Source organism: Cyprinus carpio, chromosome B9 (assembly GCF_018340385.1).
Source record: "Cyprinus carpio isolate SPL01 chromosome B9, ASM1834038v1, whole genome shotgun sequence".
NCBI classification, from domain to species: Eukaryota; Metazoa; Chordata; class Actinopteri; order Cypriniformes; family Cyprinidae; genus Cyprinus; species Cyprinus carpio.
Window position 1 is genome coordinate 26,590,283 of NC_056605.1, and position 20,499 is coordinate 26,610,781.

Below are 20,499 nucleotides of genomic sequence, written 5' to 3' on the forward strand. Positions count from 1 at the left end.
TTAATAAAACAATTTTTATTATCAAAATGTTTTTTTTTTTTTTTTTCATTTAATGTCAGCTTTATTTCAAGGTTGTGGAAAACCTAGTAGAAATATCATAATGTTTTACAGTTATGAATTTCATAGCTGGATTTATATCATTATACAACATTTAAAACAATAAAACAACATTTTTGCATTGCATTTTATAAGGGAAGATTTGTATGTTCAAAACTCAGTGCCACCAAAGGTGTTGTGGTTGGTCCCCAAGACTATGTTTTGTTGTTACTTACTGTATAGTCCAGGTTAAAAAAAAAAAAAAAAAATCCCACTCCCAGGTCTCTATGATATTCAATTGGATTTATTTATTTATTTCCTGTTTTATCATCTGCCATGCAAAAATTGTAAGTCTAGAAACATAATAGCACACATACCTCAATATACCATATAATTTTCATTCATGTCTGTAGACTAGATGGTACAGAACAACATGTGCACTTAAGTTTAATATACCTTTTATGTACAGTTTGTTTTGTTCAAATACCAAAACTAATAGCAATAGCATGTGATGTTTGTCTTAGAAAGTATCATTAATATAAAATATATCAGCTAGATATTGCTCTTTGTGAGTGCAATCTTTATTAAATGAATTTTAAAATTCCTTATGCCAGTCCCAGATGCCTGTAAATGTCACAAAAATCCACTGTATCAAAAGTACGGGAATCTTCATTGAACATTTTACATATTACTACACAAAAACATCCTTCACTTTGTCTTAAATCCTTGATTTATACTACATCCGCTCTGCTCTGGCTAAAAATAAAACAGCTGTTTTAGATGGACATTGAATCATTCCCATCTCCCAAGAATCCCTGAATAATTAAAAAATCCATAAATGAAGTGCCAGTGTGATAGAGCTTGTTATACATTATAAAGAACATTCTCTTGTCTCACAGTTTACCCGTGCCCATGCAGAGAAATCCGGCCATATGATGCGAAAACTGCCGACAGCATCCTGAATCAGGATCATAAATAATGTAGGAGCATCAGCAGGTCCCGGTGGGGGCTTATATTGCATTGCTCTGAGTCTTGCTAATGATAGTGAGAGGAAAAGAGAGAGAGACAGAGAAACAGCAAAGCAGAGAGAGATCTGAGTGTGTCCCGGAGCAGTCGGAAAACTCACACTGAGAAGACCTGCAGCCATCTCTGCTTCTCTGAGGTTTATGGGACACAGGACCACAGCAAAGTGAGTGGGACAACACGAATGTGGGAAGGACAGACTGAATATTTGTTCTGCTGTTTGTCTGTGTGGCTCATTCGCTCTCTCTCTCTCTCTCACACTCTCTTTTTCTCTCTCTCCATGGAGTAAAGGAAGGCGGGCTGTACAGGAGGGAAAGAAAAACAGGGGCTGATAAGTAGGGTGCAGTTTGTCTCCATCTCTCTCTCCGTCAGCTCTCTCATTCAGCATGGAGCCCAACAGCCCTAAGAAAATTCAGTTTGCCGTTCCACTCTTCCAGAGCCAGTTGGATCCCCAGGCGGCAGAGCATGTAAGTAGATAGAAGCTCTTTTATTGCATTGTGCCTAATGGAGACTGGCCTGCATTGCTCTTCAGCTCCCTTGAGGCTGTCTTGAAGCATCAGATCTGTGCAGATTGCTGCCAAAATCAGTTTTATGATATGATGTCATACAAGGTGAGATTGTAGTGCTTGGAAAATATGTAATTTTTTAATGCACACCACTGCAATGGGTTGATCAAATAGTGTTTTGCATGCACTTTAGTGCAAGGAGAGAGTTTTTGTTGACTATTTTGATAGGTGTAATTCAAAGAGTGTGAATTAGTGGTAAAAAAAAAAAAAAATGTTTTTTGTTCTTTGTAAAATTGTTGTTCATGCAGCAGAATAGATTCTTGTTGTGTTCCTGCCATAGTAGAGCTGTTCAATGATGGATCCGGATCCAGCGGTGAGGCTTCATGCCCAGCAGTAAAAGTGTTTGATGTTGGTGCTGTTGCTGACAATGTCATAACAGGAAAGAGCTGGGCTGATTTTATGATGATGCAGACTTGTCCAATCAGTGGCAGTCTCTCTTGTGCTGAGTAAGGTTTCTGTCAGTAAAGGCAGTGTTCGCTTTTGTTTTTTGGAGTGAAACAATTTTATTTATTTATTTATTTATTATTTTTTTAAAGAACCTGGTCTGTTGCAGGTTCAGGGCTCAGTTTGTGTATTATTAATGTGTATTGACCCTGATTAAATAATATCTGCGAATTGAAAGATGCTTTAAGATCCAATCCAAGGTCTTTTTTCTTGTAGTTTTTGCTTAGCTTTTGCCATTTTCATATAATGTTACCTTGGTGTCACCAGCAGCATTCGCATTATATAATGCAGCAACACCTATTAAGTTCATGAGAAACTTGTAGTCGTGCAACTAGAGTTGGCTGGGCTTTATAACAGATGTACTCGATCAACAAACATTGATGTTGTGAGAACGCAGTACTGGCTTGATAGGTCAAGTGACAGCTCAAGAAGGTTATCTTTTATTTAAAACAGACTCTGATGTTCAGGTATATTTCAAATCGCATGAAAGTGGACGACATTGTTGGGGGGGAGCTCATGCTGTTTTACATGTGTTGAGACAGCATGTTGTGAGGCTAAAAGTGATCTAAACCCAGCAGCCTTCTTCAGGGAATTGATTGTATTGACCCCAGTGAATCACCCAACAAATGCTGGTGTCTGGACACATGGGGTAAATCAGTCAGCATGAACATTTAACGCCCTTGTTCCATCTGTTACAAAAGTACCAAAAAGAACCATGGTAATACTACAATTGCAAGTTAAATTATATATATATATATATATATATATATATATATATATATATATATATATATATATATATATAATTATTGTATGTGGTTGGAATGTTTATTAAAAATAAGCATATCATATGTGACCCTGGACCACAGAACCAGTCATAAAGGCCCGTTCACACCAAGAACGATAACTGCAAAGATAACGATATTAGTGTCCACACCAGCGAACGATATCATCTGTCTCAAGCTCGTTACAGCAGGATGGATTTTTTATCGTTCATCAGCTGGAAAAAAATCATTTTGAAAGTCATTCCAATGATATCGTTTCACTTTGTCTTTATTGTTGTAGTTGTGGTGTAGATTCTGCTATTCTGCTATTCTTTAATACTGAGAACGATTTTTAGAACTACATCTTTATCGTTATCTTTATAGTTATCATCCTTGGTGTGAACGGGCCTTAAGGGTCAATTTGAATAAATACGCTTTCCATTGATGTATAATTTGTTAGGATAGAACAATATTTGGCCGAGGTACAACTATTTGAAAATCTGAAATCTGAGGGTGCAAAAAAATCTAAATACTGAGAAAATCGCCTTTAAAGTTGTCCAAATGAAGTTTTTAGCAATGCATATTACTAAACAAAAATAAAGTTTTAATATATTTACAGTAGGAAATGTATAAAATATCTTCATGGAACATGTTCTCTACCTAATATCCTAATGATTTTTTGGCATAAAAGAAAAATCAATAATTTTGACCCATACAATGTATTTTTGGCTATTGCTGCAAATATACCCCAGTGCCTTAAGACTGGTTATGTGGTCCAGGGTCACATATTACTGCCCTATGCACAAATAGATCAATTAGTATTAGTATTATTCTATTATTTTCATTTAGATTATTATATTACTGTTGCTGCTTTGCTAAACAAATTAACAAACAAAAAATCTTTAACTAGCTTGAAGGGTTACTCCACCCCAAAATGAAAATTTTGTCATTAAACACTAACCCCCATGTAATTTCAAACCCATAAAAGCTTTGTTCGTCTTCAGAGCACAATTTAAGATATTTTGGATGAAAACCGGTAGGCTTGTGACTGTCCCATTGACTGCCAAGTAACTTACACTGTCAAGGTCCAGAAAAGTATGAAAGACATTGTCAGAATAGTCCATCTGCCATCAGTGGTTCAATAGTAACGTTATAAAGGAACAAGAATACTTTTTGTACCCGAAGAAAACAAAAATAATAACTTCAACAATTTGTCTCCTCTGTCTCTCTCCGCATCACCGTTGCTCCATTTTGGAGAATATCCGCTGAATGCAAACTGCGTACGCTCTTCTGTGTCAGCCGCGCTGCAAGTTTTCATTCAAATCAAAGCGTAAATGCACTTAGAAAACGTATCCTTGTGTCACGGCTGACACAGAATGGCGCTACAGTGATGTGGAGAGACAGAGGACACAAATTGTTGAATAAAGTCGTTATTTTAGTTTTCTTCGGGTACAAAAAGTATTCTTGTCGCTTCATAACGTTATGGTTGAACCACTGATGTCAGATGGACTATTCCGACGATGTCTTTCATACTTTTCTGGACCTTGACAGTGTAAGTTACTTGGCAGTCAATGGGACCATCACAAGCCTCCCGGTTTTCATCCAAAATATCTTAAATTGTGTTCCAAAGATGAACAAAGCTTTTACGGGTTTGGAACGACATGGGGGTAAGTGATTAATGACTAAAATTTTCATTTTGGGATGGAATATCCCTTTAAGCTTGATTGCTGGTCTCCAGGCTGGTCTATTAACTGGTTTTAGAGGTTTTTTAGGGCATTTTCCTACTGGAAGGGATGGGGGATCTTAAACTAGTGAACCAGCTTAGGCTTGAGGTTTTTCCAGCTGGACATTGTATTAAATTAAACCGATAAGCCACTCAGGGATGTGTATCAGTGATTTTAACACAGTTAAATGTGTTTTACTACGTCCACTGTACTTTTGTTAATGGCAGTATAATTAGTATAATAATTTTTTTTTTTCCTTCAGATCCGCAAACGCAGACCTACTCCAGCCACATTGGTCATCTACAATGAGCCCAGTGCATCAGGTAAGAGCCTTAAACCATTAAACAAGCTGTGTGCTTCTTTGTAGTCACTGAAAGGGTTGGTTCAACCTACATGGACTGTTGGGTCATAGCAAACAAGGCGCTACTGAACTACAGCCCTTCTGTGCATATAAATTATGATAAGAATCTACAGTGAATGGTCTGTCTCTCATTAAGCTGTAAGTTTAGGGTAAAGTTCTCAGTATTCTCTCATTGTGCAGATCTCTAACTCTATAGGTTTGCTTCAGTTAACTGGATCAGTATCCCTAATGAATTAGTACTAGAACTAGAATCTTTTTCAAAAACAAAGAATAGTTGGTCTATTTGTGCATCATTTCGAGGTGTTTTCAAGGTTCGGTGCTGTAGTATTTCAGCTGTGGAGTATTTCTTTTGAATTTCCGCTATTGTTTACATAAAGCCGTGGATTTCTGTATTGTTATGAAAATAGGCCCTCTCCAATTCTCATGTACAATCATTATATGATATTGCGGGAGGAAATGTGCTCTTCTGGTTTAAAGGACAACTTGATAGGTCTGACGAGGTCATTTCACGTTGGAGCGTCTGTAATCTAGCCTTGGCTCGGAACAGCACAACACGCTGTGAAAGTGGCAATGGTCAACAGGCCACTATCAGCACAAACAACCCACCTATTGCGTCAGCATATGCAGCCGATGTACTGTAGCTCTGTCATCTTTTTCAAGTGTTGTCTCTTCTGTGTGAACTCTCATTTTAGCCTCAATGTAGAACGATACAGTTTATCTATGAGTGGAATTCAGGGTTATTTGGGAAATGGGTGGGATGTATTTTGCTGAGTTGAATTATACCTACTATCTGCAAATTACCCTTTAGAAGGTTAATACAGAAGCCTGTTCCTGCCTCAGAGTAAATACAAAAGGGAATTATGACTTTATATCCCACATTGTGACTTTACATAACACAAAGTGACTTTATAGCTCTCAGTATGACTTTAAATCTTCTAGGATGACTTCATATCTCACAATGTGACTGCATCCCACAACCATGACTTTATATGTCACAACTGTGACTTTATATCACACATGTGACTATATCTCACAGTATTAATTTAAATCTCCAAATGAGATCTTATATGTCCCAGTTTGACTTTATATCTCACAATAACTTTAAATCTCACAACAGTGACTATATATTTCATAATGTGACTCTGTCACTATATATCTCATAATTGACTTTATATCTCACAATTGTGACTATATATCTCAAAATTGTAACTATATATATCACAATATTACTATATATCTTACAAATGTGACTATATCTCACAATATGATTATATCATAATTGACTTATATCTCATAATATTACTATTTATCTATCAAATGTGACTATATATCTCACAATATGACTATATCTCACAATATGACTATACATCTCATAAGTGACTTTATATCTCACAATATTGCTATATACATCTCACAAATGTGACTATACAGTATATCTCACAGTTGTGACTATATCTCATAAAATGACTATATATCTCACAATTGTTACTATGTTACTATGACTATATTTCATGATTGTGATTCTGTATCTCACATTGTGACTTTATATTGTATTTCACAATGACTTTAAATCTCACAATCTGGATTTCTATCTCTCAATGTTAATCTATATCTCACAATTGTAACTTTATATCTCACAAATAATGTGGCTTTGAAAACCACAACTTTTCTTTCCTCATACTGTAATTGTGACTTTATACATCACAATTGAAAATCTCACAGTGTGACATTTTATCTCAAGTAATTTCTTATTTTAAACTCACTATCATCTTTTTTACATTTTTACTTTGAGACAGAAACTGGCTTTGCCTACAGTAAAATACTGTAGTTGTTCCTAAAGACTTTCGTGGAACATTCATGTGGTCTATACCTGAAGACTTTTGTTTTCAGACCTACATTATGCTGAGGAAGTTCATATGTTTTCCACATACAAGCTGAATCAGTAAACTTTTCCACTTGAGGGAAATGCCAGCACATTAGCGTCATCAGTAAACATGGTAACCTCGACCCTAATCCCACTCAACAGCCCACACGAGAAACCAGTTTTTGGCACTGTAAATGTAGAGAAACCATTCCAGAGTCTAAACAAATGCATCCTTCAAGTCATGTCAGAACGATCATGTTCACGATTTGAGCACACATGAATGGCAACACAACATTTTTGCTTGGAAATTAAACAATGAAGGTGGAAGCTAATTGGTTCATAATTACATTTTAATTGTTAACATAGTCTATATAATTGATTTTGTACTTTGTATTTTAAAGAAGAATAACAACAAAGCTTGCCAGACAGCACTTCTTATTTAGCCACATTTATGAGGCGCCAGGCTTGTTGGAAAAAACTTCCCATAATTCTCTGCGGCAGCATGAAAATGATAAAATACACAGATAAAGCATCATTTCCACACCTAATGTGCATCCTTTGATCTACAGTGTTGCATTAGTGCTAAAAATGCTTCCTGTGTTTGTCAAGTGAAAAGAGAGAAATATGAAATTGCTCAATGTGTCCAATTTATTCAGACCAAAAATCTATAACGCATCAAATCATAATTGTGACTTCCAAGCTTGTCAGTCGTACAGTACCTTCCCAGAAACACTTGAATGCAGAAAAACACATAATGTCATATTGTGCTCATGTTGTGACAGTGAATTCTTTGAATGCACTGGCTACTTTGAGGTCAGACATCAGTGATTTCTGAGAAATAGGACAAAACCGGCTAGAGAACTGAAAAAAAAAATCAAGTTTACTCTATGTATTAATCTGGTGCTCCTTATTTGAGAGTCACACTTGTGGTCTTCATGGTCAAAAGTGAGCAGACACCTGAAATTTCCCTCAACCCCCCAGTAAAATCAATGTAATATATTTTTGTTACTTTTACTTTTGCTTTTTTAAAATACTTTTATATTTCTTTTCAATTAAGGCATTATTTCATGTTAAATTAGAGATAATGCCTTTAAAATCCCATTTTTGAAGCCAGATTACTACCATCTGGTGGGAGTAAAATAAGAAAAACATCTACAATTCCATGGTTTAAACACTAGATTCCTATATAGCTCTATAAAATTCTATTCATTCTCTAGTTGATTTTAGACATAAATACTTATTTTAATAAAGTTGTAGAATTGGATATATATTAAGACATTCTCAAAGACAACTTTTTGTAAAGGTTTAGATTAGAATTCTATAAAAATGTAACAAAAATGAACAGGAATGTTTTATCAGAGCTTAATACTTCTGGGTATGAATACTCCTATTTCAGTTTTCTGACTAATTTTGGCTTTGTGTGTGTGTGTGTGTGTGTGTGTGTGTGTGTGTGTGTGTGTGTGTGTGTGTGTGTGTGTGTGTGTGTGAATGGATGTGTCTGTTTTGCACTCTTGATGTTTTAGAGTGTAACCCCTTCCTTGCTGTACACTTTTTTTTACTGCATTGTAGTTGAATTATTGCTTTTATTTTACATATTTGCTGTGTTGCAGTCACACCAGTTCATAGGTGTTTGTGTATGTGTGTGTGTGTGTACACGCGTGTGTGTGTGTGTGTGTATACATGTGTGTGAGTGGATGTGTTGGTTTTGTAGTCTTGATGTTTTAGAATTTCACCCCATCATTCCTGTGCACTTTTTTCTGCATTGTGGCAGATTTGTAGATTGTACACACAAAGATTCTCTGAATATTTGTGTTTTTGTCAATGTCGATTCCCATTTTTGACCGAAGACCACAAGTGTGAAGTTTCGCACCATTCCGATGAAGCTGTGATTTTAAAAAAATTGAAAACAGAAAATTATTCGGTCAAAAGTGACCGAAGAGCACCAGAGTGTTAAGAAATTGTTTAGAATGAATCTTTTTCAGCATGTTCAGAGCTTTTCATATGTTTGGGTCCTGTTTCTTTAATTTCCTCACAAAATGTGTTATTTTGTTGATAAATACTGGTAAATTTAACATTCACTTATATTATAAGATGGTTTCAAATTGATTTTCAGCTCTATCTACTAAACTGTAATTTCAGTCAGAGAGAATATTATCTTTTTCCATTTATTTTGCATATCACAAAAATGTATGTATATATGTACATATACAACAAACCACAAATGCCAAACCATATTATAAACCAGGTATATTTTTACATTCAAATTTTTAACATACTGTAGTACTGTTTTTAATATTATATGTTATATAATATTATATATATATTATTTTTCATATGTACAAATACTTGATTTGAGGTGATGTTAGGGGTGGTGAGTGATATTTAATGTCATAATTTTGTTCAAATAAACTGTAACTTTAATATGTATTGAGAACATTCCAGTGATAATATGTATATTCAAAACTAACGACAGGTAAAGATGTGTTATGTGTTTGTCTTGAGTCTCAAGAATCAGTGATATATTTTCTTAAACATCCAGTGTCAGAGTGTCTTCATAAATGGTTCAGTGAATAAACATAGCAATGATCCTCCTCATCCGAGTGTTCAGGACTAGTCTTGGCTGGAATCTCACAGATATCATATGTGCCCATACTCTTGTGTTGGACTTGGCAGAGATTGCTGGTTTTCTTGATAAAGCTTAACCAAACCTCCTCGCTGGAGCCAGCATTGCCATCTGCCACTTCTGCTTGAGAAGAGGGCCTTGTTATGAGCTCACGAGCTTCCCTTGACTAAGAGCATTTATTGTCTCCCGTTGGTTGCCAGGTCTTACTCAACAGAGATGACATGCTCTCCAGCAAAGCCCTTCAAACCTGACAAATGACTGGGAATTGCTGTTAATTTCAGAGCTGTTTGTTTCTCCTGATTGATGGAAACGATTGCTAGGTGGTTGTTGAGGAGTTACGGTTGTGCGCGGAGAACGGCTGCCTTTTCCCCTGCTGATTTTGGATGTAGATCGCAGGGGCGTGTTGAGGAGGTGGGACACACAGTGCTGCATTCACAAAACAAGCACCTCTTTGTTTGGCTGGCATTTCTTCCTCTGATCCAAAACACTTGGAATCGGTCCCTTATAAAGAAAGTTGTTGAAGCTTTATGAACTTGCGTCACACGATTGCTGCTTGTCATAAACTGGGCACCGCGTAACTGCGAGCAGAAGATGAAGTTGAAGAGTGGCTTGGCTTGTTATTGTGGTTAGAGTGGTAATTTGGTGCAGCGTTCATAGAGCAGAACCTGTGGCTTTGGCAGGGACGTTTTGTGCGATACGTCTTTGTAACAAGGTCCTCGTGTGTGGAGCCAGTGGGCCCATAAAAGCAGAAAGCTCTTCTGGCTACTGTGGTTCACTGTGTGCCTCTGGTTCTACTTAACGTCAGGTGTGGAGTCATAATCCAGCATTTGCTCAGACTCTATTAAAGTCTTAAGTGGCTATTAGGTGAAGGAATAAAGATGCTCAGTGGCTTTAAGAGAAATAAGGGACTTTTAAAGTCTTCTTTCACTCCAGTAGTGGTGCATACAGTCCTCAAACTAAATAATAGTTTTCATTGTATGAAAGTACGATAAAAAAACATAGATTGCATTTAAAACATTGCATTCAAAACAATTCAGTATATGTGACCCTGGACCACAAAGTCACACAGGTATATTTGTAGAAATAGCCAACAATACATTGTGAGTCAAAATGATTGATTTTGCTTTTATGCTAAAAATCATTAGGATATAAATTAAAGATCATGTTCCATGAAGGTATTTTGTAAATGTCCTACCGTAAATATATCAAAACTTATTTTTGATTAGTAACATGCATTGCATTGCTAATGACTTAATTTGGACAACTTTAAAGGTGAATTTCTCAATATTTGGATTTTTTTGCACCCTGCAAATATGTACTACTGTTCAAAAGTACTATTCATGTTTTTTCATGAATTAATTTCATTCAACAAGTATGCATTAAATTGATCAAAAGTGACAGTAAAGACATTTATACTGTTACAAAATATTTAAATTTTAAATAAATGCTGCTGTTTTCAACTTTCCATTAAACAAATAATCCTGTAAAAAAAGAAAATGGTTTTCACAAAAATACTGTTTTCAGTATTGATAATAATAAAAAATGTTTCTTGAGTGCCAAATCAACACATTAGAAGGAATTAAAAGGAAGCGTAATGACACTGAATAAATTACAGCAATAAATTACATTTTAAAATATATATATAAAAAACAGTTATTTTAAATTTTAGTAAAATTTCACAGAATTGCTTTTACTGTATTTTTGATCAAATAAATGCAGACTTAGTGAACATTAAAGACATTTCAAAAAGATGAAATAAAATTAATTTTAAAAATGGAATTAATTCTGACAAAATAATTAAGAATAATTTGATTATTCTGTTTTATTGAAGCTACAGCAATAACAACCTTCCAATTATACCAGATTGCAAATGTTCCAGATCCTCACTGCAAAATCCACCAATTAAAAAAGGTTGAACATTCCAGTATTTTATGAAATCATTTGGAGTCCATGGCGTCCAAACACTTCATGCAGGGATGACAGTCAAACTCAAGGTGCATAAGCTTTAAGAGCATGCATGATATTGTAAGATGCTCTGAAAGAAACATGATGACCCTAGAAGATAAATCAAGTCCTGAAATGAACAAATAGCCCTACATTTCATAACATATGAAATAATGTATAAGCCTTTCTTAGTGCAGTCGTGGAAAGAAATGGGTCAGCCTCCTAAAAGCAGTTTTGCATTATGAAAAAGAAACTTGGGAGTGGAATGTAAAATCAAATTTTGTTAGTCACCTAATGCATTCCATTCTTGGATCAAGATATAATTGGTCTAAATTTGGCTTTGCCCTTAGTGTCCTTTAACAGAATTTGTGGAGATAGAAATTCAGGAGAAATGAAGCACGCAGACGTTTCTGTGACCCAGTCTTACAGATTAGATGTGACTCGAATGTTAAAAAACTTGTTGTGGCCCCTGAACTAAAACAACAAATTAGTTACATTGCAGCTATGAAAAATGTTCCAAGTTTTGCTAACATTCCTATTAAATTATGAAAACGTTGTCTGAACATTAAAAATGTCCATTTAAAAAAAAGGGGTTTAAAAATGTTTTTCTTGGTTATGTTAAGGGAACAGTATATTTAATCATTTTGCAAACATTATGTGAATGTTACTTTTAAGTGCTCTTTAAACATTCTGAAACAGGTAACCCTTAGAAATGTTAGAAAAATAAGTATTTTTTCTGAAACACTTACAAATGTTTCAGACAAAATGTTGGAAGAATGTTTGTACATACTTTAGATTTGGATGAATCTGGATGTCATTCTAGTATGATGATTTGGTGTACAAGAAGAAGAAACGATCAATGCTGAAAACAGTATTGTTTTGTGGGAAAGCATTATTTTCCTGAATTATTTATTGAACAGAAATATTATTATATTTGATTTATATTATATTTGGGCCATTATATTCCACCTACAAGTCACAAATTAATATATATCTATACCTATATACAGTGGTGGCCAAAATTATTAGAACACTAGTATTTTGACCAGCTAAAAATTTGTTTTAAGTCAGTTATTTCTATCTTTTGCTGTAGTGTGTCAGTAGGAATATCAGTTTACATTTCCAAAAATTAATTTTGCTTCAAGAAACCTACCTGCAAAGCTACCTGAAAAACTATGCGCAAGTGCACCTAGAGTAAAAGCTGCTTTTAACGCAAAGGATGGTGACACCAAATGTTGATTTAATTTAGTTAATAGAAGTTAACTGATAAAGAAAATCAATTTATGACATTATTTTGACATTATCCTCGTTTTACAGCATTTTTACACAAGTGCCTAAAACTTTTAACAGTACTGTAGCTTTGCAGGTAGGTTTCTTGAAGCATCTTGGAGATTTGAGATTTGAGTTTGTTCTGTCACTTCATGTCATTCCAGACAGACTGATGATGATCAGATCAGATCTCTGTCTGGAGCACTGGCTGCTGTCAGACTCCTTGTGCAAACAAAAATCTCACTGGATTATTACAATTAATGGCAAAATGATAGATAGATAGATAGATAGATAGATAGATAGATAGATAGATAGATAGATAGATAGATAGATAGATAGATAGATAGATAGATAGATAGATAGATGTAACAATATAAATATATTTGTTGTCAGTTTTAAACTTTTAAAGTATAATTTTAAGAATAAATATTTTTCTACATTTCTGAATCATTAAAATGGTGCTAGAAGTAAGTCCCCCTGTTCTTTTTCCGCTTCAGGAGATGACAAGCAGACTACAAGCAATCAAACAGAGGTGAGTACTCCCTCACTCCTGTCTCCACCATCACTGTATCAGACAAGCAAAGCCTCCGGCTGCTTCTCTGCAAAGCTCTCTGTGATGCTCACTGGGGTTTGCTATGAGATGGATGAAGCTCTGATGCAGTTGTCATTGATTACCTGCTGGAGCAAAGCTCCTGAAATAGTGTCTGCGTGAAATCAGATCCTCTCTCTCACGCTGTGCTTTTCCACTGTCCACGGCAGGCCCAGAGTGCCCAGCTGTCTCCAGCCCAGAGGAAACAGAGCGTCTACACGCCACCGACCATGAGAGGTATGAGACCCGCATCCAAACATATACACCATCTGCATATTATGTGACGTTTCAGGCTCTTACCTAACCATACCATGAGTCATTCCTGTTATGCAGTACCATTCGAGTTCGCTAACATTTGAATAAACAAATATACTTTTGTTATAATTTAGTATTTCTATAAAAGGACCAGATTTTCAGAATAAAGGCCAAACTCAGAAAGTTGAGTGAACTTAATTATTTATACAATGACAAGAAATGAACTGGATGATGGAAATAAGAGCTAAAGATAGAGATACATTTTATATTTTTCTATACCTTTATATATTGATTTTATCATACTGTTTTTATACTGTAACTGTACAGTATCAGTCAAAATGGATTGATTTAGTCAAACAACCCAATTAATATTTAGATATATACAGTTAATATGAGTAGATATATTTATAATATATTATTATTGCCATATAATTTATATTTATAATGTGCACATCTGTACATAAGTCTTCTGCTTACTCCATCTACATGTATATTATTTTTAATTTTTATACTGCTGTTTATTCTTAATCTGACTTACTTGAACACTTGGCAAATAAAGATTGTGCTTGTGTGTGTGTGTGTGTATATATATATATATATATATATATATATATATATATATATATATATATATATATATATATATATAATGGTTTTAGTTAGGTTTATTTAATGATAATAACCCTGCACTTATTTATTGATGATACATTTACTTATTGATGTTTATGCTGCTGTTTTCCCTTAAAAGTGAAATCACTTTCTGGAGTATTATGCAATTAAGGAGCTGATTTTTGTTACATAAAAGGATTTCACAAAGGACTAACAGGATGCAAAGTGATACTGGACAGGACACAGAAATCTATGAATTGATTTTCAGTTAAAAAAAAAATAAAACATGATCAGAAAACTTTTTTTTTTCTTTTTAAATGAAAAATTTGAAATAGTTCTAAACAATACTCCAGCTATTTTATGTTATAAATAATTTATTATCAGGGGCATAAATAATTAAATTAATTTGTATTGAAATTATGTAAAATTCCCTCCTATTTGTGATATGATTTCAATCTTTAAAAAAATATACATATTAAGGCAATGAAAAGTTACTGCATAGTAGGAATGATATGTTTATGCCATCTGTGTGTACAGTATGATGCACTTATTTAATAAGCCATGCCATCTTCTCCAACAACAACAACACAAAATACACCAATGAAGGAGGCTTCTTTATCAAAACCAATAACACACTAGTACACATGCAGCCCACTCAACAGACTACTCACACTGCACGTGCTTATGAGTCAGTCGCTGATATTAATACAGTTCCTCCGCTCTTAACCATGTAACGTGAGGTCCAAAGTCTGAGTACACTAGTGAAGATGCGTCTGTTTTTCCCAGCATGACCTGAGAATCATCCAAAGAGCATCTTGAGCTCCAACAAAAGAAAGAACATCTAAGAATCACATGATCATTGTCACAGATTTGATTAATAGCCTAGAAATACTGCAAAATGTAAAAAAAGTCTTATTTAGAATGTTTAAAAATGTAAGAATCTCAAACATTTGTATATTCATGGGTTAAAATTAAATTCTGAATGCCTGATTTTCAATGTGGTCTTAGACTTTAAACCCACTGTACAAGATACAATACACTGCCTGTGTTCATTCATAGTTCTTCATTAAAAAAAAAAAAAAAAAAAAAAAAAAAAAAAGGATTTTTATTTTAATCTGAAAGATTTGAGCATTATAAGCAGTGACTTAATTCAAAGTAAAGTGTTTTTCAGAGATTATGGCAATACAACTAGAATTTTTGATTCTTTAGTTTTCCTAACAAATAGCACTTCATTTAATGTTCACTCCTTCGTGATTTTCAGCTGCAGTTATTTTATTTACGATTCGTGTTTATGCAGTTTATACAGTGTTGAATATTGTAATAATTCTGTCATTCAAAAATTTTTCAGTGTGTACTGTATGTGGCCCCTGTTTCTCTTTTCTTGTTGGGTTTCCACTCAGGATTTCTCATAATGTCTCAAAAAGTCTTAATTCACCCTTCAGCAAATGAAGGCCTTAGAAAGGATTTAAATCAGAGCAGAAATTCTTAAATTTATAAAGTCGTGGCATTAAAGGTCGCAAACATTGCTAAAAATTTATATCTTCCAAAATCTAAACACCCTTAAATTAAGATACTTTTACTTTAATTGCAAAATGAAGATATGATCTTGTTTCCTGAGAAATTTCCCAAAATTAAGTGAGTTTATGCTTAAAGCAAGAACAAATATCTGTTAATGGGATATGAAAACGTGTTTTCCCTTTTAATTAAGTTGACTTTTCTGAGCCCGATGGCAGGTATTTTTTCTTGTTCTACTCACTTCATTTTGATAGGTTTGATGATTAAAAAAGTCTAAACTTCTTTTCTTGTCACTATGTTTCTCAAGTAAATTAATCTTGATTTTAGAATATTAGATTTGCACTGGAAACATCACTTTATTGCAGTGTAATCAGAAGTTACAGTAAAAGTATGTTAGTGGTTGGGAGCAGAGCTATTTAAGCCTTAAGAATTTTATTATTAATTAAATGAATTTGATTTAAAAATCAAATTCGGGTTGAAAGTTGTATTTTCAAACTTTGAAGTGTTGCCAATGCACAGTGCACTCTAGACATTTACATTTTGAAAAATGATTGGCGTATTTTGTTCCCTTCAATTTATTCCTTAAATTTTCTTTACTTTCCTTGATAAGGTCTTTAAAAAGTCTTAAATTTACTTTCATAAAAACCTGAAGAAACCCTGCCACCCAGGCAATGTCATGTGACAAATGTGTGATGCAGTGCACATGCAATCTTGAGAGTAGAGTTTGTTTATTTTAATAATTGCTTATTTTTTGCCAATTACAAGGGCAGTAGAGAGCAGCAAATGGATTCAAACTGGATTCAAACTCAGGTCGTCTGCATTTACGTGCCATCGTGCATCATCCCGGAACATGTGGACTGTCCGCCAGGCCACGTTTGCGACAAAGTCAAAGTTTTAAGACAATGAGATGGGGGAGGGAGAGCAGTGAAGTCCGCCTCGCTGACTCATAGACAAGGCCATTTCCTGGCATGGATGTGCTAAATTCACATTAGCTTGAGCTATTGATTGGAGTGGGGGGAGGAGAGAGAGATGCATCATTCTAGAGAGATGGCCTCAAATGGACAGCCTGGCAGAGCAGTTTTGAATCAACACTCAGCATCCTTTTGGTCGATGCAGGGCAGAAACAGCTAAAGCAATCTGATTTGCAGTGATGCCAAGCTAGTGTGCTGTGCTAGTGTGAACTAGTCATGGTTCAATGGTGTCAGAACCTCATTTGTGTAAGTAGGGGTCTCTTGTCTGTGAAAAGATTGGTAAAAGTTTTGAGACGATTGCTTTGGATAGTGACAAAGTGGTAAAACTGCTGAGTGTATATAGCTGTTCATTGAGCACCCACTTTTTAGTGCTCTTGATTGCGGGAATGTTTTCCCCATTCACTTTCTCTATTGGGATTTCAAAATACACTTCAATTAAGAGTTCAAAGCCATGATTTAAGCCAACTAGCTCTGAGATCAATCATAATATTATATACTTTGATTTGAAGCAGAAATAAAAAAAGGATTAATTTCATTGTTTCAAGACTTGTAGCATCTACAGAAACATATTTAAAGAAATAATTCACCCAAAAATGAAAAATTGCTGAAAAGTACCCTCAGGCCATCCAAGATGTAGATGAGTTTGTTCCTTCACCAAATCGGTTTCAAGTTAAACCATCTTCATGATGACTTTGTTACAAACACGCTTTTTCACTTCTCAAGATGGACTGGAGTGATGTGGATTACTTGTTGATTATGAAGTTTTTATCATCTGTTTGTACTCTGATTCTGACGGCAACCATTCACTGCAGCATTGCTGCATTAGTAAGCAATTAATGCAATTCTAAATTTCTCCAAATCTGTTCTAAAGAAGAAACAAACTCATCTGAATCTGTTGTGTGCTATTGTCTCTGTGTAGATCACAGTTCTGTTTTGTTACCAGTAGTTTATTATTCAGGATTCCCTGATTTACTTTTTATTGTTTTGTATCTTGATTTGATTTTCATTTTTTTTTCTCCAAGGTATTTTAGTTATGATGAATTCTCTCTTTTAAACAACACATCTAACACATTGGTAATTATGGCGTTCTAGATGAGTATGTTAGGCATCATCATCATTAGACAGTTACTGTACATTTGGAGGTTTGCAGACGAAACCTTCTGAAAGCTCTTAAGATGCTTTCAGACCTGCTTCATGAGAGAGCTATCAGCTTACAGTGCATTAGCTCTCTACTTTGATACGTCACCAAGAAATATAGTGCTGTTGATCAAAACTGATGTCAGCCCAACTAGGGCTGGGTGATATATTGAGTATTCATAATTTTATTTTTCATATTTACATTTAGTACAGTTGCAATAAATACTTGTCTTTTTGTCAGAACACTTTTTAGTTTGAGATACATAGCATGCATACATCTCTCAAGTCATTCATTTTCCATTTCATAGCCGCCCGTTGAGTGTACTTTGATTGATGTCATACATTTGGATGGGGTTCAGAGGTCTCTCACTGTTCCGCACACTGCACGCCTGTGCTGATAGGCTGTGTCCACTGTGTGGCGCTGTGCTGTGTGTCCTGTGTTGAGTGCAGAGTTGCAGCTGGTGGTGGAGCAGCACTTTCAGAGGCAGGAGCAACAGGAGGCGGGGCTCTCTGACAGCCCAGACACGCCCAGTCCAATCACAGCACAGCATTTTGCCAACGAAGCTCAGTGGGCCAATCACAACAGCTCAGAGCCCGATGGCAATGAGTCTTATGTCAGTACTGAGGGGCAGCCAGGCAGCAGTGGGGCCGGGGGTAAGTCCAGAACAAAAACTGGGAAGCAGTGATAATATCGTTGCTTTGAACAATATACAGGTAGCTAGGAAAGTACATGTAACAATCCCTCACTTGTAAATATATTAAAATCAGGTTAGAATAAATCTGTGCAGAGAATTATGGAGAACCAACGTACTCTAAATTAAATAATAAAATCCATTAAATAAATCATTAGTTTATTTCAATTAAGTATCAAATTTATTTAATGAAACCTTTTACAAAACTACTGCATTTAAATAATACCTTAATTAAACACATTTAATTATGAAAAATCCCTCTGGGTCCGTAAATTCATGGTTCAACATTAAGAATTTGGAAATGAAGCTTGGTATTATTAACAATGATATCTTGAAACCAGTGTTACTCTAGTATCATTGAGACAATAGTAATCATATGACTGTTATACTATTGTAAAAAAAATTATTATATGTTTTTTATTATTTTTATTATATGTTTATTATAATATTTTGAATCAGTTTGTGTTTTTTAGTTAGTTACATCAAGTTTCTATTTATACAGTATTTATAAGTTATAAGTTCTATTTATAAGATTCTATTTATACAGTAAATTATTTATTTATTTATTTATTTTTAATGTAACAAAAATGTTTTTTTGATTTATGATTTTTATGGTTTTAATTTTAGTTTCAATTTTAGTTAACCATAATAACCCTGCTTGAAATACAAACTTTTAGTAGGTCTATTATCATGAAAAATAAATTATCAAATGCATTGGTTTTTTTTATGCAGTGGTTTTATGCAAGTGCATATCATGAAAATGTTTTTAACAATTTATTTTAAATCAAATATTACAAATTAAATTGGTAAAAATTAATAAATTGGAAAATAAATGTAAACATATAATAGATTTAATTAATTTTTTATTTTTATACAAAATAAATTAGTATGTCATTTCTGTTTAATTACTTATTGATTTAATTATTTTAATTTGAGTGCTTTTATCCTTCATAAACAATATCTTTTTGTACGATTAAGATCTGCTGCACTTGACTGACAAGACTTTTTTTTTTTCTGTCTCTGTCTCTCCTCCACTTTTTGTTAAATTCTTATTTTTGTTCTATTATTATTTTGAATATTATTACTACCATTGTTTTGTATATTCATATACAGGAGACACAGCAGACACCTCAGGAAGTGAGCAGAAAAACTTGAGCAGTCCTTCATCTGTCTCTCGATAGCCGTAATAACGTACCTGGCACACTACAGACCCTTCCTAAACATTTACTGTCCCCTCCACTCTTTGGACTCTGAATAAGAAGACATGCTTTCTCTAAATACACGCATTGTACTTTGAGTTCCAGTGATGACTTCCTTAAATCAGTTTTATTTGTGTGAAGTGAAATGCTTGTTCTTCCTTTTGAACTCTATACTAAAGTGATCTGTCCTGTTTGTTTTTTTCTATGTGATAAAATGGCATTTGAAATTTTTCCAATATGTATATCTGTGAAATGCGGGCAGCTTATTTTCGGCACTTTCAGATCAGTTGTAATAATTTCTTTATGGGTTTAGATTTACTTGTGAAGTAGAGACAATGAAATAAACTTTTTTTGGAGCTTGAAATAAAAAATAATAATAAGTAAGTAAATAATTTTGAGTAAGTGCTGTTTATCTGATGTTACTGTCCTTTTGGTTTTTCATCTCCAACTTCCAAAATGTCCCAATCTTAGATAAATAAATGGAGACTGAATAGAGCGCTGCAGTGATGACGTATTTTGTAAGTTAGCATCGCCCTGATTCCCTCAATAAAAACCCAATAGGATTTTTCCATTGGCTTTTGAATTATTGCAGATCTGTGACAGATCTTGTTTTAACCACAAACCTTATCTTATCCAATTAACCAAAAACCCATTCAAAAACTGCATTGACTTCAGGACAATGGAAACATCTAAAAGTACTAAAATGCAAACTCATTTCTAGGTCTTGGCCTACAAAAATATGTCATCCTTGCAGCACGCTATGCGTTATTTTGCTATAAGACATGTCATGAGGCTTAAAGGTGAAGTATGTAATTTCTAGCAGCAGCAAACCAGATACAAAAATAATTGGGAAAAATCACCTCATTCGATATGGCGACTGTAAAAATGAAAGTCCGGCTTTTCCATTCAGCTTT

General features: G+C 34.3%; 1 protein-coding gene across 2 annotated transcripts; it reads left to right on the plus strand.

Moving 5' to 3' along the window:
• The first annotated feature begins 1,063 nt into the window (after nt 1-1,063).
• On the plus strand, nt 1,064-19,987 carry LOC109097642 (protein phosphatase 1 regulatory subunit 1C-like). 2 transcript variants are annotated; one of them, XM_042731765.1, is made up of 7 exons: nt 1,064-1,225; nt 1,351-1,526; nt 4,820-4,880; nt 13,116-13,150; nt 13,378-13,444; nt 18,145-18,348; nt 19,500-19,987. In XM_042731765.1, exons 2-7 carry the CDS (start codon nt 1,446-1,448, stop codon nt 19,565-19,567), a joined length of 516 nt encoding a protein of 171 aa, XP_042587699.1. In that variant the 5' UTR covers nt 1,064-1,225; nt 1,351-1,445; the 3' UTR covers nt 19,568-19,987. The 2 variants fall into 2 exon arrangements, with proteins under 2 accessions (XP_042587699.1, XP_042587700.1); XM_042731766.1 differs by having other exon boundaries at nt 1,068-1,225; nt 1,346-1,526.
• The last annotated feature ends 512 nt before the right edge of the window (nt 19,988-20,499 follow it).

Excerpts from the sequence above, each read along its gene's own strand:
- LOC109097642 (XM_042731765.1), top strand. The coding sequence starts at position 1,446 with ATGGAGCCCAACAGCCCTAAGAAAATTCAGTTTGCCGTTCCACTCTTC. Across the intron at positions 4,881-13,115 it reads CAATGAGCCCAGTGCATCAG|GAGATGACAAGCAGACTACA; the intron begins GTAAGAGCCTTA and ends TTTCCGCTTCAG. Across the intron at positions 13,445-18,144 it reads CACGCCACCGACCATGAGAG|AGTTGCAGCTGGTGGTGGAG; the intron begins GTATGAGACCCG and ends TGTTGAGTGCAG.